The 16,657-nt window shown below is 57.3% G+C and overlaps 2 protein-coding genes across 7 annotated transcripts in view; both read left to right on the top strand.

Annotated features, from left to right (window-relative positions):
• Positions 1–3,927, top strand: part of CXXC5 (CXXC finger protein 5) — a 54,360-nt gene extending 50,433 nt beyond the window's left edge. For all 5 annotated transcript variants that reach the window (XM_032336538.1, XM_032336540.1, XM_032336537.1 and 2 more), the window contains exons 2-3: positions 203–1,284; positions 2,872–3,927. In XM_032336538.1, coding sequence (XP_032192429.1) covers positions 373–1,284; positions 2,872–2,916 — 957 coding nt within the window. In that variant the 5' untranslated portion in view covers positions 203–372 and the 3' untranslated portion in view covers positions 2,917–3,927. The remainder of the gene's footprint in view (positions 1–202; positions 1,285–2,871) is intronic.
• A 78-nt stretch (positions 3,928–4,005) lies between these two features.
• PSD2 (pleckstrin and Sec7 domain containing 2) overlaps positions 4,006–16,657 on the top strand; it is a 137,038-nt gene continuing 124,386 nt past the window's right edge. The window contains exons 1-2 of one of the 2 annotated variants that reach the window (XM_032336527.1): positions 4,006–4,819; positions 16,090–16,268. In XM_032336527.1, coding sequence (XP_032192418.1) covers positions 4,765–4,819; positions 16,090–16,268 — 234 coding nt within the window. In that variant the 5' untranslated portion in view covers positions 4,006–4,764. Of the gene's footprint in view, positions 4,820–16,051; positions 16,269–16,657 lie in introns of those variants that run through there. The other variant, XM_032336526.1, reaches the window with a different exon arrangement.

The following is a 16,657-nucleotide window of genomic DNA, read 5'->3' as shown; positions in this document are numbered from 1 at the left end:
CTTCTGTCTCTCTAAATAAAATCTTGGGGAAAAAAAACCAGTACATGTAAAAAATACCTAACCATGTTGGGTCCAACGCGTGATAAATGCCCAGCAGGGCTTGCATCTGTTAAAATGGCAATACCGTGGCTGGTCCTGGTGGGGATGTGGGGGAAGGAGATGCTTACCTCCGCCCTGACCCTGTGCCCTCTTGTCCCGACAGAGTGAAGACCCTTCCACGTGGACAGCAGACCATGTGCCTGCCCTGAGCAGCAGGGCCCACTAGGCATCGCGGTTGTGGGCAGCCGGGCCGGCGCTCGTCCGTGGACCCCCCCCCCCCCACAGTTGGCAGCCCCCCGCCCCGAGCAGTGGGCTCTGGGCCTCGGCCCCACCATGTCGAGCCTTGGCAGTAGCCCCCAGGACAGTGGTGGCAGCAGCAGCAGCAGCAACACCGGTGGCGGCAGTGGCCCCAAGGCAGGAGGGGCCGACAAGAGCGCAGCGGTGGCCGCAGCCGCGCCAGCCTCAGTGGCCGCAGAGGATGCGCCGCCCCCCGAGCGTCGGAACAAGAGCGGCATCATCAGCGAACCCCTCAACAAGAGCCTGCGCCGCTCCCGCCCTCTCTCCCACTACTCCTCCTTTGGGGGCAGTGGTGGCAGCGGCGGCAGCATGATGGGCAGCGAGGCCGCCGAGAAGGCTGCCGCCGCGGCCGCGGCCGCCTCCCTGTTGGCCAACGGGCACGACCTGGCAGCAGCCATGGCCGTGGACAAAAGCAACCCTACCTCAAAGCACAAAAGTGGTGCTGTGGCCAGCCTGCTGAGCAAGGCAGAACGGGCCACGGAGCTGGCAGCCGAGGGACAGCTGACGCTGCAGCAGTTCGCGCAGTCCACGGAGATGCTGAAGCGCGTGGTGCAGGAGCACCTTCCGCTGATGAGCGAGGCGGGTGCAGGCCTGCCCGACATGGAGGCCGTGGCAGGTGCCGAGGCCCTCAACGGCCAGTCCGACTTCCCCTACCTGGGCGCCTTCCCCATCAACCCGGGCCTCTTCATCATGACCCCGGCCGGCGTGTTCCTGGCCGAGAGCGCGCTGCACATGGCCGGCCTGGCCGAGTACCCCATGCAGGGAGAGCTGGCCTCCGCCATCAGCTCGGGCAAGAAGAAGCGGAAACGCTGCGGCATGTGCGCGCCCTGCCGGCGACGCATCAACTGCGAGCAGTGCAGCAGTTGTAGGAACCGAAAGACTGGCCATCAGATTTGCAAATTCAGAAAATGTGAGGAACTCAAAAAGAAGCCTTCCGCTGCTCTGGAGGTAACGACGCCTTAGAGGGAGGTGTGTGGGCTCCTGTGTCTGGCCGGCAGTCTGAACCCAGCCCCGCCCCACCCCCAGCCCTACCTTTCCTGCCTGGGCCAGTGTCTGGGGGCCGCTCAGCCAGTCGACCCCTGGGCCTGGGGGTCCTGGAGCAGGCTCCCAGACACCAGTTCACCGCCCAGAAAATCAGAGCCACATCTTGAGATCTCAGTAGGTCGTAGTTCACAAGGCAGGCAACAGGTTCCAGGTGGGGGCCTGGCCTTTGCAGCCAGGCCCAGGGATTCTGAACCCCTTCCTGGAGTTTTGGGCCGGCCATTGAGATTTCCGTATAGGTCCTAAGTTTCTGACTTTCAGATGTGTCCTAAAGCTTTCAGTCTGTTCCCTGAGATTCTGGGGCTCTCCCTTGTCCCACGTGTGAAGGGTTTTGTCCTGTGGACCATGTGGCTTTTAAGGGTAAGCCCTTCACTCACCCCTTCAGAGCCCAGCCTTTCCCCTAAGGCCACCCTGGTGCTCATTGGCCTGAGGCCTGGAAGAACCCTGTGTCTAGGTATGTCATTGACAGAAATTGGGTTTTTTGGGGGCCATAAGGTCAGTCTGGCTGCGTAGGTAAAACGGCCAGGGGTCCTGTGGGCCTAGGGTGAAGGGGTGGCTGTGATCCTGGAGTATAGGCCAGGCCTGTCCACTTTGGAATGATTGGCTTTGTGGGGAAATCACCACATAGCCACACGGTCAAGGCCAAGGCAGCCCAAACAGGAAGGGGCTTAGAACAGGCAGAAGGGTTCCCATGCTGCTTTCTCTCCACCCTCATGGCAGAGCTTGTCCCTGTGCCCCCAGCCGTGGCAGTCTAGTGGTGGTGCCAGGCCTGGGTACAAAAGCATCTTTTCAGCCTGATGTCCCAGCCCCGGCCCCGCCCCTCTATGAGTGGGCCGGACGCAAATGTTCAGAATGGTTGGAAAATAATAATGACATCCCAGCTGTGGCTGCTACCCACCCGCAGGCCCCAGACCTCATATATCTGCTCCTCTGCCCAGAGAACACACCTATATGCACACACAGGCACCCGCTGACATCTCATGTGGACACACACCCACACAGACACACCCCTCCCCGCCCGGTCCAGTCTTAGCTATAGATGTAGCCTCTTAACACAGCCAATATCCTTCCTCCCCACCCCGGCTGCACACACTACTACCCACCGTAGCACAGCTCGAGGCGCACGTCCATACAGGCCTCCAGTGCGCATGCTCCCTGCTCATTCAACAGAACCACGCACACAGCCCCCTGATGCACCACAGCCACCTGGCGCTCGTGGCCTTTGGACCAGGGGATTGGGTCTTCCTGTTTGGAAGCAGGGTTCCTGGACACTGGCTCAAGGGGCCTCAGGGTGCTCCGGGCCCTCCAGCGGCCCCACGGGCCAAGCCTTCTTCTCTGGCCCGGTCAGGATGGCAGGACCTCCATGGGGTGGCTGCCTTTTACTCCAGGTCCGTCCCTCCGCCATGAGGCCGTCCACGGGGGAGCGTCTTTGCACCAGGTCCCGCCGGACCCTGACTGAACTCTCTCCTTGTTTTTGTCTCCCGCCCCCGCCAGAAGGTGATGCTTCCGACGGGAGCTGCCTTCCGGTGGTTTCAGTGACGGCGGTGGGAACCCAAAGCTGCCCTCTCCGTGCAATGTCACTGCTCGTGTGGTCTCCGGCAAGGGATTCGGGCGAAGACAAACGGATGCACCCGTCTTTAGAACCAAAAATATTCTCTCACAGATTTCATTCCTGTTTTTATATATATATTTTTTGTTGTCGTTTTAACATCTCCACGTCCCTAGTATAAAAAGAAAAAGGAAAAAAAAATTTAACTGCTTTTTCGGAAGAACAACAACAACAACAAAAAAGAGGTAGAGACGAATCTATAAAGTACCGAGACTTCCTGGGCAAAGAATGGACAATCAGTTTCCTTCCTGTGTCGATGTCGATGTTGTCTGTGCAGGAGATGCGGTTTTTGTGTAGAGAATGTAAATTTTCTGTAACCTTTTGAAATCTAGTTACTAATAAGCACTACTGTAATTTAGCACAGTTTAACTCCACCCTCATTTAAACTTCCTTTGATTCTTTCCGACCATGAAATAGTGCATAGTTTGCCTGGAGAATCCACTCACGTTTATAAAGAGAATGTCGATGGCGCCGTACCGAAGTCCCTCTGTATCCATCCACGCGTGCAGAGCTGCAGCCAGGAGCTCGCGGGGGGGCGGGAGGGAGGTGGTGGGGAGAGCAGCCCACCCACTCCCGGGCCGCCTACGCTGTACTCCTGGTCCCCAGAACGGGATCCCCACCCCGACAATGATGATTTTGCGAAAATGAAAGTTCTGTTCCTTTCTCCATTGAGATCTGGGGAGCCCATGTCTCGATATTTCTGATCCTGGCTACTGCCCTTAGAGAAAATAAGTCCTTTTTTTCTGGCCTTGCTGATGGCCATAGAAGAAAGGGCTTCTTCGCGTGGCCCCCTGCCGGTGGGTATGGGTGCCCCGGGGGGCCCCCTGCTGCCTGGGCCCCCTTGCCCACGGCCAGCTTCCTGCTGATGAACATGCTGTTTGTATTGTTTTAGGAAACCAGGCTGTTTTGTGAATAAAACGAATGCATGTTTGTGTCACGAAGCACCACCGCTGGCTTCTTGCTCTCCGGTTTGGGGGGCTGGCTTGGGGGCTGTTGCTGGGCAGGGGTGATGTGGAGCCACTTGGGAAAGCAAGAAGGATGGCCCCGGGATATGGAGAGTCTGGGATCTCTTGGGGAGTCGGGCCTGGCAGATCCTGAAAGGGGGTCAAGCAGGAACAGGCAGCCCAGCTGGCATGGTGGAAGTGCTGTTAATCTGGAAATGGCCGGTTCTGGAACATTCTCGCCTGCCTGATTGTACCCCCTACCTCAGAATCCGGACCTCCGGGGACCTTCACTTACCTGGGGCCACCTCCTCTATTTACCTAAGTCAGCAGGGCCTGGCCAGTACGGAGCAGCCAGCAGGACCGGAGCTGCCTGTTTGATTGCTTGCTTGCTTTCTTGCAGGGATCTGTTGCTCCCCCAACCATTGAGGTGATCCCCAGGGAACAGTTTTAACCCAGATTTGTGGGGACCTGACTGTGCCCAGAATGCACAGAGAAACACCCCTACCCTGCCATACCCCTCTTTGGGCGTGAGGGCGGCTGGACTGAAGCTGGGGCGGTGTGGGGGAGGTATCCTTGGCTCCAGTTCTTGAGCGACTTTCCCCACTCCCAGATAGTTTGTTGGTGCAAGGTCGTCTGCGACCTCAGAGGCCAGATGTCTGGGGAAATCACCACAGAGCCACATGGTCTAGGTCAAGGCAGCCTGAACAGGAAGGGGTGACAGCTGCGTGGCCCCCACCCCTTCACATCACAGAGGCCGGGCCTGCAGGCTGAGACCCATCATCTACTTGATGGGCAGACATTCTTCCCACCCAGCTGCCCCGGAGCCTGGCTGAGATGGAAGCTAGACGGGAAGAAGGACTTCCTGACAATGGCAGGGGCCTTGCTTCAGGTAGGTGAGGGCTTTTTGGGGTGAGGGAAGGGGCAACTTGCAAAGGGGAGTGGGCAGTGGTCTGGGGAAGATGGTCTGCCTCTGCTGTTGTTCCCTGGAGTAGAAAAAGCAGCCCATATGGGGTGGGGGCTCCGACCCCCACCCCCTTCCCAGTGTCACAAGCTCCCTTGGAGCACCAGGCAGCCTGGCCTGGCACAGCGGGGGCAGGCGGGGGTGGTGGGAGGCAGCTTTCAACTCCCGCTCTGCCTGGGAAAAATTCCCTTTCATGTGGCTGCCTGTGATCTCTCCAGGCGGTTCTGCCGAAGGGGGGCGTCCAGCAGGGAGTGGGGGGAGGCCTTGCTGCCAGGGGCACCCTCATCCTCCACCCCCCACCCCCGCACAAGGCAAACTGCAGCACCTCTAGGTCCTGCAATGGGCAGGGAGGGTCTTCCTGGGGGGCGGCTGGGTGGGAAGCCTGGCCAGCAGGGGGCACCCAGGCAGGAGGCCCCCGCCTGCCCCCGCCCTGCTTCTGGCAGCACACAGGCCGCAGATGGCCTCGGCCAGCCCTCATTGGCATGCCTACAGGTGTGGGGTGGACGGCTCCAGTGCCAGCCCAGAGGGGGTTGCTGTGACTCAGCCAGCCTGGACCTTTTTAGTGTGCCAGCCCACAGCCCGGCCATGGCTCCTGGGCCTACCTCTCAGCACGCAAGCCCGAAGGTGGAAGCCCCTCACCCCTTGCAATTCGGCCTCTGCTTGTGGAAATGGGAGGCCATCCCCTCTGTGTGGAGGTGGGGATGGCTGTGGGCTGAACACATGATGAGACCTTAGTCCCCTCATCTGAGAAACAGGGACAGTAATGGTCTCTCTCCCATAAAGTTGCCTGAGGATGAAATGAGATCACTCTAGGGAAGGGCCCGGCTCATCATAAGCAGTCGGTTAAATGGCAGCTGGTGTTGCTAATTTTAAAGCTATTCACCTGAATCTCACCAAGGTGTCCCCCACCCGCTACTCAGGGTGCGGGTCCTCTCTAAAGCCCTGGCGCCTCACCTTCCACTCCCTGGGCTAGTGGCCGCCCCATCCCCCAGTGGGCTCCAGCCCTGGCCAGACGTGTTCCAGCACGTCTGTCTCTAACCACTTCTGGCTCACTGTCCCTGAATCTCTCTCCTGATGGTCTCTGTTGGTCTCTGACGTTCTTCTGTGTCTCTGTCTTGTCATCCTCCCACGTCTCTGAGTCCCTGTACGTCTCCTGTCTCCTTGAGTCTCTCCCCGTATCTAGTGCCTCTCGTGTCTTCTGTTGCCAGCTCACCCCTGCTGCTCTCCTGCTGACGGAGAAGTACTTAGAGGCAGGCTCCCTGTGGAGCTGTATGCCCAATTCCCCTCCCTAGGGGTGCCCTCCGCTCCCCTCTGCTGCCCTGCTGCTGGGAGCCTGACCTCCTGGTGACCTGAGAGCCTTCAGCCTGTGCTCTCCTTTCCTCCGCCTGGATGGCAGGGGTGCTTGCAGGTACACACGGGGCTGGAGACAAACCCAGCATCCATCCAGCCGTGTGTGTGTGTGTGTGTGTGTGTGTGTGTGTGTGAGAGAGAGAGAGAGAGAGAGAAAAGAGAGAGAGAGAGATACTTCGAGACAACCATGTGAGGCCTTGTGCAGCAGTGTGGTTGTGTGTGACACGAAAACAGGCCTGTGAATGTGTGGCAGGCTCTGGGAGACCTCACATGGCTATGGGTTAGGGTGTGATGTCAGTAGCGCCACACACTGGGATACTTGGTGACGTAGCATGTTTAACACTATGATACTGTGTAGTCTCATAGCAGAGCCAGTGTAGTGTGTGTGACACTGGCCAACTCTGTGTGTGTGACATTGGATCTGTGACACTGATGTGCGGCATGCACGAGCCTGTGACAGACACTGGCTGAGTCTCTGTGGTTTGTGACATTGTGTCTGTGTAACCCTCATGGGTGTGGCCCTGAGACTGACACCAGGGATTCCATGGGAGGGTGTGATACTGGCCGTTGACCAAGTTGGGACCCTGTGACACCACTTGCGTAACCTGGGTGTGTGCTCATGACATGGCGTGTCACTGTGCACCTGTGATCCTCGCAGGGGGCTGACACTGTGTGCCATGTGGGGCTTGGTGTCCCCCAAGCGTTGCTTGGGTCTCTCCCCCGACAGTGTGCAACTCTGAGGACTGTGGTGTCCCTAGCAGCCCCTCTTAGCTGCAGCCAGGCCCTGAGGCCCAGTCCGGGTGGGGGAGCTGGCTTGGGGGCAGCAGGCGCGGTTCCCACGACTGCCACGGCCCCTCTCCCAGCCCTACCACCAGCTCCAGCTCCACAGAATATCCTGGCAACCCCAGCCTCTTTGTTCTCTGTGGCCGCCAAGGCCTCTCCCCACCCCAGCCTGCCCAGCGCCTGCCAGGCGCCCCCTCCCCTCCAAAACAGTGGGGCTTGGCCTGACCTAGTCTCTCGGTGCCCTTACATCCCCACCGGCACTGGGGCCCCCATCTCAGGCCCTGACCCAACCGGCATCCAGCTGGGCCTTGGACCCTTTGCTGGGAGCTCGCTGCTGTCCTGCTGTCCAGGAGGGAGGTGGCGGCCCGGCCCCGCAGTGGACTAGGTTCAGGCCTGAAGCTGTGTTCTCTGCACGGATACTTCCCTGTGGTCCAAGGCTAGTTGGAAACTGTCTTTAGTCTGGAATGGTTTCAGGTTGTCGAGTAAGTTCACTTATTTGGCTTCAGAAAAATCAGGATAGGGATTATTACTACCTATTTTATAGATGTCCAACTGAAGCCCAGAGAGAGTATGTGACCTGCTCAAGTCACAGAGCAAGATGGTAGCATGGGTCTGATTAGCACTCATGCTTCTGGCCTTCACTCCTTGCACCAGGCTGCTTTGGGAGGACCATGTGCTTTCATGAAAGGGACAGAGGACCTGGGAGTCTGAACACATGGGTCCTCTTCCCTTGGTCACCATGTGTCAGTCTGTACGTGCGTCCATGCACGTATCTGTGTGCACTCTTGATGGGTGACCTTGGCCAACCACCCTTGCCTGTTTCTAGGAAAGAAGGGCAACGTGACCAGGGATATGGGGGTGGGGCGGAGCACTTGGCAGGGTGCTTTCCAGAGCAACAAGTTCACGTCACAGTGCTGAGACCCACAGCATCTCCCAACAGCGACGTGGGGCTATTGGCTCAGGGGCAGATTCCGCCTCGGGGCCTTAACCTTGATTCCCAGGCTCGACTTAGCTCTCCACAGTCAAAAAGGAAGTGGTGATGGCTACTTGGCATGGCTGTCATCAAGGCTGCTTAGGCCTGACCTGATTGCAGCAGCAGCTTCCACTCCCTCCCAGGTGCCAGAGTGGATGGATGGAGGTCATTGTGTAGCTCGCCCGGGCCCCCCCACTGCCCACCCGGGGCTCTATGCTGACAGGCAATGCCGACAACAGCCAATGTGAGGGAGGGACAGGCAGCCACCAGCATGTTAATAACATAGACCTTGGCCCAGGCACCCTGCAGGCAAGTAGTGGGCACAGAGAGGCCCAGCTGCCCCCAAGGTCACACAGCCCTGCAGGTCATCCTGTCCCCAGAGGTCCACATCTTCCCTGAGGATTGGAGAATGGCTTAGGGGGGGTGGAGGGGCTGCAGGAGGGTCCCCCTGAGGCCCTGACCCGGCTGCCAGAGCGGACACTTTCATCTCTCTTCTCCTGTCGACCTACCATCCCTCGGCGGCATTAAATTCCCCTCCTGCCAGAGAACAAGGGCTGCCTCAGATTCCAGGCAGCAGGGCGTGAAGATGGGGCGGGACAGGGGGAGGAGAGCAGAGGTCCTCCAGGGCTCCAGGCCTGGGTGCAGAGTATGCGGGGCAGGGGGAAGGGGGCGCTGGATCTGGTGCCTCCAGTGCCGCAGGCCAACTACCCCAGCCTCCTTACACCCGGTGATGGGTCAGAAGCTGGTCCGTTTCCTGCTGCCTTCTCCCTCCTGACTGATGCCTTCCTCTTCAGGAGCTCCCTCCTCCAGGGCCCTTTTAACCCCAGCAGGCCACACTGCATCCCTGGGCTATCCCAGTCACTGTACTGATCACTCTGGGTGGCCTCACCTGGCTTCAGGGCTTCTGCCTGCAGCTGAATGCGGATGGCATTTGGTACCAGGATGCCTCTGTAGGCTGAATAAACACATTATCTCCTCTTTCTGGGCCTTTTCTCCCTCTCGTGCATTTTTGACCCCAATTAGAGTGCTGTTTGCAGGTGGGGGACTTACTAAAAAGAAACCCTTTTCCCTATCCTGCTGGAACCCCCAATCTCTGCATCTCTACCCTTGGTTCTAAGAGGTGCTGATGAAGTCTCGGGGCTCACATGACATAGAGCTTATGGCCCCAGGTGCCAGGCCTTGGGCCGGTCTATGGCACTTCCTTGCCCACCTAGTCCTCCCAGTAACCCGAGGGGAGGGCATTGATTAGTTACCCCATTGTACAAATGAGAAAGTTGAGGTTCAGAGAGGTAGAAGTGGAATGACACACAAGGTCACCCAGCTGGATTCTTCTGGTTTCAGAGGCCAGCCCTTAAACACCTGGTTATGCTTCAGGCTCCGGCTAGAGGGAACTGCCCACCCCCACCCCACACGCTGCCTGTGATCATGCCCAGATGTGGGATTAGGGTCAAGCATTACTTCCTTAAACTTTTCTTTATTCTCTGACTCTTTGTTTTTTCACCCTTTTTTGTTGTTGTTGTTGTTGTTGCAGTAGATTAATATTGCTTTTCAAATCAGAAAACCCAACAAAGTTCTTTAACCCAGAAAGGTTTGGAAACAAAGAGCACTGTGTGGAGTGAGGGTGGGGGAGCCCAGGGTCAGGATCGTGGCCCCCTCCACTGGAATGACCGGATTTGGGTATTGGCGGGGGCCCAGAGTGGGTGCAGCTTGAATCTCCGAGGGCCTCAGCCTCCGTGGCAAATTCCCACCATGCTGCCAGCCCCTCACCCAGCTCTGAGGCCTGCCCAGGACAGGACCCTGGCGGGGGCTGAATTTTGGCTCTACAGCAGCAGGATCTGCAGGCGGCTGCTGAGATCTGGGGGAAGGGACTGCGAGGGTGAGGGCCAGGGCAGTGCCCGCTGTTGATAAGGCGACAGAGCCCTCGGGAGCCGGGACGCAGTGAAGCCATGGAAACGTGGCTGAGGTGTGAGGCTGGCTCAGCGCTTCCCTCAGGTGGCCGCCTCCCAGGTCTGGCAGGGCCCCAGCAAGACAGGCCCATCCTCTCCCTGACCTCCTGAGGACCTGGCTTGGGCAAGGCAGCTGGGCGGAATCGGTGTCGCCCCTGTCGCCCCTGTCGCCCCTGCCTGCCGTTCCCAGGGCCAGGCTGGGATCAGGCCTCGGGTCTGAGTGGGGAGGGCTGAGGACAGAGGTGAGGGTGCTCTCAGTCCTCTGCACCAAAGTCCCCTGACCCCATTCAGTCCTTCCCACCTTCCACAGCCCGTTTCCTTTCCTATAAGTATGTGTGCATTATTTACCTTAAGCATTTTGATAAATCATAATAGCAGAGACATCTGCTGTCAAAACTGCAAACTGCATTTGGGGCTCAGCTGGTGGCCGAGGGCTAGAGGCTGGGGTGCAAGGGTTCTGACGGTCTAAGGAGAATAATATGGATGCCCCCCGCTGTCCTCATCCAGGGCAGGGCCTTGAAGGGCGCCCGAGGCCCCATCCTTTGGGACCCCTCCTCAACAGCCGCTGACCATGAAACCTTCCCAATGAGGCTCTCCATCGCGCCCCCCCATCTGTGTTCCCTCTTTCCTGCCTCCCTCTGCCTCAGAATTAATGCAGCCGTGACAGCGGCTGAGAAGTCCCCGGAGCGGAGATTAACTCCAGGGGCAGCGCAGGCGGGGTTGGCCATGGGAGGCTGTGGAGTGGGGGGCTGATGCACAGTCCTCGTGAGATTAATCGCCCTGCAGCCGGCTTCATCACGAGGGGGCCCCGTGCCCTGACCCCCTCAGCCCTGGCGAGGGCACTGGACTCTGGGTCAAGAGCGTGCTCTGCCTCCTGCAGCCCCCAGAGCCTCCAGTCCAACTGGGGAGGCTTTGAGGAGGAGGCTTTGACCCTTGCCCAGCTCCTGCTTGTTCTGCCGGCCCTACTGTTCTCCAGAGAGCAGAGCTGGGGGGTGGGGGTGGGGTCAGAGGAGGGCAGTGGATCTGCCAGCTCTAGCCTAAAGGGCCTGCTGTTCAGCCAGCCTCTCTACTCATCCCAGGGTTCTGTGGAGGTGGTGAAGAGAGGGTATTGATCCCAGGCAGGTAAAGAGTAAGGTCGCTGGTGGGGCAGGGATCCGTTCTTGGCCTTTCTCAGCCAGTCACCCACTTCAGTATTTTCTAGGGGCTGCAGCTAGTGGGACTGAGGTTAGACATGGCAGTAAAATTCCAGGGGCTGTGGTTGGGGTCTGCATACCCACTGCCCCGGGTGCACCCATCTTGGCCCTGCTGGGACCATTCTTGTTCACTCGTTGGTCTTCCCAGCTAGAAGCTGAGATCCAAGGGCAAGGGGCTTGTGCCTTTGGCACCTGTTAGGTGCTCAGTAATGGGGAATAACTGGATGGGTTGGAGGCGAGGACATGAGTTAGCCCTCTGTCTAAGGAGCTGGAGGAAGAGGCTGCTGGGGCTGAGTCCCACCGACTGGGAACTGCCAAGAGGGGACGCCAAGAGAAAAAACGGCCTGCAGCCAGGTCTCAAATTGATGCTCACAGGCTGTATGACCTCTAAGAAGCTTCTTCTCCAAGCCTCAGTTTACTCATCAGCAAGTAACATCCCTTTTCAGGGATATCAGGAGGCTGGAATGAGAAACCCTGTGTGCGAGGACCTTATGAACTCTCAAGCCTTGTACCCGTTGGTGAGCAAGAGATCTGTGTGGATGGGAAGAGCCAGGAAGGTTTCCTGGAGGAGTGTGAGCAGAGGCTTGAAGGACCATGCTGCTTACCCAGGAGATGTAGAGACTGGTCCTTCTGGAGCAGTGAGGGGACCATACCGCAGGGAGCCCCAGGGACTGCAGAGTCAATCCCAAACTCCAGGATGAGTGTGTATGTTTTGTCTTGGGGACAGTGGAAGCCAATGATGGTTCTGAAACCTGAAGGTTTGAAGGGACTTTGGTCTGGAGTGAAATCTTCAATCAACCTGGGTATGTGCAGCAAATGCCGGACCATTCCCCCATCCCGGCACCTGGGGTGGGAAGTCAGCAGGGGTGTGGTGATCCCTGTCAGGCCCCCATCCAAGGAAACTAAAACATACCCTGTGCTAGCAAATGGGGGGACTAGGCTTGGCAAGAAGTGATCTGTCAGTTTTGGGGCCCTGACCATTTGCTAGAGGATGAGGAATCCAAGCCAGGCTGGTTGGAGGACCCGTAGAACCTATTCACTTCCCGGAGATGGGGATATAGAGGCATGTGGACCCCACCTCTTATCCCCAAGACCCTAGAGGCAGCAGCAGGGTGCTGGGCTGGGAAGCACAGGGCTAGGATTTCCATCCAAGCCATACCCCGTAGCCGGCTTCATGATCACATGACCAAATGCATAGCCAACCCTTCCTTTGCCTGGCTTCCCCAGTCAGTGCAATGGAGTCCCTCCCGGTATCAATCAGGCAAAGTTCTAGGCCTTTCCTGGGGTGTTAGGCCTCAGGAGGGAGCTGTAATTTTGGGGTCCTTTGCTCCAGTCCCATCCCCCACCTTTGTGCTAGGCCCCCTCCCTTCTTCTGCTCTGCCACCCACACCCCCCTCACCCCTGACCCTGTGGCCAGCAGCCTCTGCTGCTGTCATCCGTTGTCATGGGAACCTTGCAGCTCTGACCTGGCAGCGCAGGAGAAAGCTGGCCCGGAGCTCCTAGCAGGGGAAGCCGAGGGTAGCAGGGGGTGAGAGGGGGGTGCCTGTCCGCGTCAGGTTGGCTGGCTTCTGATACACCCCAGGGGAAGGAACCTTTGGAAAAACAACCCAGATGGGGGGGTGTAGGGTCTCAGGGTCTGACTGCTCCCACTCCCTGGGGTCTTTGCCCCTTTCCAGGCTAGCCACCTCCCCCCCCAACTACCCAAACCTGGCTCCAGGCTGGCGGTGGGAGGGAGGGGTGGCGGGGACCTTCCCATTTCCCTCACTGCCGATGGTTGTTCAGAGCCCTGAGCTCAGCTCATTCTCGAGGCTAAAAATACCAGGGAGGCGGCAGCGGCAGCTCCCCTGACACCCTGTCCGCTGCACCCCCACCCCCCTGCCAGCAACACACACACACACACACACACACACACACACACACACACACACACACACACAGTATGCATGTGGCCTGGACCAGGGGCCAAGGTGCAGCTTTTTCTGCACTGTACAACAGTCCATGGGCTTAAGGGCAGTTCTGCCCCAGGGTGAGCCCCAGGCCTGGGTTCCACTTCCACCTCCAATCTCAATTTGCTATGTGATCTTGGGGGAGTCTTTTGGTTTCTCCAGGCTTTGGTCTCCCTTTCCGTGTAATAAAGGAGCTACCAGGAAGAGGGGATGCTCAGCAATGGAGGAGAGACTGTCGCATCTCATTTAATGACCATAGTAGTCCCTGCAACTCCCTGAAGTGGGCCGTGGGTCCTAATCTCCCTTTTCTGTCAAGCACATGGAGGCTGGAGAGGTAGGGGAGGCTCAAGGGGCACTAACTGGGCCTTTGTGTTCCAGGTGGCCCTCTCTTGTCCTGCAGTGGTGGGCTGAGCTTTTGGGACTCACAGGCAGGCATTTGGTGAAATAGTAGTCTGTGCCCCTACAGTAGGGTGGGGGTTAGTTCCCTCAAATCTCACAGGAGTTCTCAGTTCTGTGAGCATGATTTGGACTGGGGAAGTGTTCACACTGCCCTCCGCCCAGGGTCTGGCTGAGGCTTGAGTTGAGGACCCACACTGCCCACCCAGGGTGTGGGTGAAGTTCAGGTGAGTGTCTGCATTGTCCATTTGCTCAAAGCCAGGCTGAGGCATGGAGTCACTGTCTGCAGTGCTCAACCACTTGGGCTTGACCAAGGCTGGGGTGAGTGTCCATGCCACCTCTCAGCCCAGTCTTGGCTAAGGCTGAGCTGAGGGTCCACAGTACCCACAAGAAGCTGGGTTCAAGATAAGTATCAACACTGCCCACTTGCCTTGGGCCTAGGTCTTCTTTCTACCAGCCTGGGGCTCAGACTTCATTTTGGATTTCATATTCTCTTCTCTCCTGGAAACCAGAATTTTGGCTCATCTCCTCTGCTTTAGAGGAGGCCCGGTGTCATCAGTGGACCAATGGTGGAAAGAAACATGGATGACCCTGCTATTTCCAGGACCTTCCTGGAACCTATGGAATCCACCATGGAAGTCCACAGGCTTTGAGCACTGAGGGGCCTGGAAAACCAAACCCAGCTCTCAGGGAACCCTGGGGGGTCTGTTGCTGTGAAAAGTGAGTCACTGAGTCCTGCTCCTTCCCTCTTGCCCTGTCACCCACTTCCACTGACATCTTGAGAACCACAAGGCACAATTCCCCACAGAGCCAAGGTCTCAAAGTCTGGGGCTGATGTCTGCAGGACCAGGTATGGATTTTCAGGGTCACCCAGTCCTGCAGTGCCAACTAGGCTTTTGAGTCATGCAGTCTACGTTTGCAATGCCAGCTCTTCCCTTCAATGACCATGTGACTTTGGGCAGGACACTTCATCTTTCCGGGCCTCTTTGTCCATCTGTAGAACAGGTGTTTGTCTTTCTTTTCTTTTTCATCCCCCCCCTTTTAAAATAAGGACATTTATTTATTTATTAAGATTATATTTATTTATTTGGCAGAGAGAGATAGAGAGATCACAAGTACGCAGAGAGGCAGGCAGAGAGAGGTGGGGAAGCCAGCTCCCCGCTGAGCAGAGAGCCCAATGCAGAGAGCCCGATGCGATGCGGGGCTCATGGCAGGACCCTGAGATCATGACCTGAGCTGAAGGCAGAGGCCCAACCCACTGAACCACCCAGGCGCCCCTCCCCTCCCCTTTTTTTTAAGAAAGGCAAGAGGGGCACGTGGGTGGTTGAGTCAGTTAAGTGCCCAGCTCTTGGTTTTGGCTCAGGTCATGATCTCAGGGTCATGAGATGGAGTTCCATGTGCTCAGCATGGAGTCTGCTTGGCGTAAATTAAGAATCGGATGCTTAATAGATTGAGCCACCCAGGTGTCCTCAACAGGTGTTTTCATCGTACCTATACATTAGGGTTGCTGCAAGGATTAAATGAGATATTTCTGTAATGTGTCCAATAGAGTAAAGCACTCAACAATCATTCTTTCTGGAGGCTAGAAGGGGAGACACATGCTCTGAAAAGCTTCTGGGATATCTGTTTATTAATTTTTTCAGTGTCAAGAACTATTTTGACTGCTAGGTCTCAGGGCTTAAGGCCCCAGGTGGGGTCCCCCACTTTGAACTAGGGGCCTCCAAAAGAGAAATATTACCCATTCATTTTGCGAACATATTCTTAGCCCTAAATGGATGCTCTTAAGTAAAACATCCATAAACTGCATCACATTGGTGGGGAAAATTAAATGTAAATTAGATAATTAAAAATGAATGCCCGCTGCTTGACACTATTACCTCATATTAAAAGTTATGAGAGATGGACCTGGGAGAGGTGGCAGGTCAGCAGGAGGCATCTGATAGGGATGGGGGCTGTGAAGGACTGCCTACTGGAGCTGTTTTGTCTTTGGAAGAGTCAGACCTAGGGGATGGTTCTGCGCGGGCTCTGGAGAGTTCTGGGGGTACTGGGACCAGAAGCCTGGGTATGGGCCTATGTTCTGAAGACTGTGGTTCTCTGGGTCAGTTCCTTCCCCTTGACAAGCCTCAGTGTTTCCTCAACTGTAAAAGAAGGATAATAACAAAACCAACCTCCCACGGCTGAAGCAGGGGTAATGTGAGGTAACATCTAGAAAGCACCCAGCCTGGGGCCTGGCACATAGTAGGTCTTCACTGAATAGTTGCGATGAAGAGAATACCATCACTACCAGCACTGGGAGTCCCTCTCAGCGGCAGGCCCTGAGAAGAGGACTTGGCAGGCAAAAGCTTCTACCCACCCAGGTGGCCCCTGTTAGCAGCACAGGGGGAGGGTACTGTTATCCCTACTGCGTTAGATGAGGAAAGCAAGGCCAAGTCAGGCGAGTAAGGGATCCAGGATCACACACCCTATGAGGTAAGTGGCGTTGTTTATTATTCCAAGGTCACAGAGGAACCTGAGGAACAGTACTCCGCATTCAGTGCTCTGCTTCCCAAACTTCACATGTTACATCGACTCCTTTCTTTTTCTGTGCACCTGCCCTGTGCTCCTGGTCCAGGTCCCTCTGGCCTGAGGAAGACAGCAGGAGAGGCAAGCCCCAAAGGAGTATTCCAACCAGAGCCAAAGTCCAGAGAATACACAGGCCTGGGAAAGGGGGTTCTGAGGACTCCCCGGGGGAGGTGCGATCTGGTTCAGAATTACAAGAGAGTGGAAGAGACTGGAGGATGGGCCAAGCAGGTAACAGGACCAGCCCCAGCAAAGGCTGGGAGGCTGGAAAGCCGGCGGCCAGGCCTGTGGTGGGCTGTGGAGGGTGCACGACGAGGGGGTGGGAACACGGAGCGGGTGAGTCACCGTTTCTGAGCCAGGCAGGCGGCTGCTGCGGAGCGGGGGGCGCATTCCTGGCTGGCAGGGCGGCCGGCACTAATGTCTTTCCCACATGGCCCCGAATTCCCGGCTCTCGGCACGATCACACGGGCGAGACGCTCCCGCGGCCACCCCCGCCCCAGCTGCCTCCTTCCCACAGAGAGGGGAAGGGGGAGGGAGTGTGGTGAAGGCGGGCGGAACTGGCCTCTCCCGGGAGGGCTAGGGGTCTGGGGGGCTCGGGCTGGGCCTCTCGAGGGGCCTGC

Source organism: Mustela erminea, chromosome 3 (assembly GCF_009829155.1).
Source record: "Mustela erminea isolate mMusErm1 chromosome 3, mMusErm1.Pri, whole genome shotgun sequence".
In the NCBI taxonomy this organism is placed as follows: Eukaryota; Metazoa; Chordata; class Mammalia; order Carnivora; family Mustelidae; genus Mustela; species Mustela erminea.
Note: the sequence above shows the minus strand (reverse complement) of the source record. Positions and strands in the feature narration are given on the sequence as shown.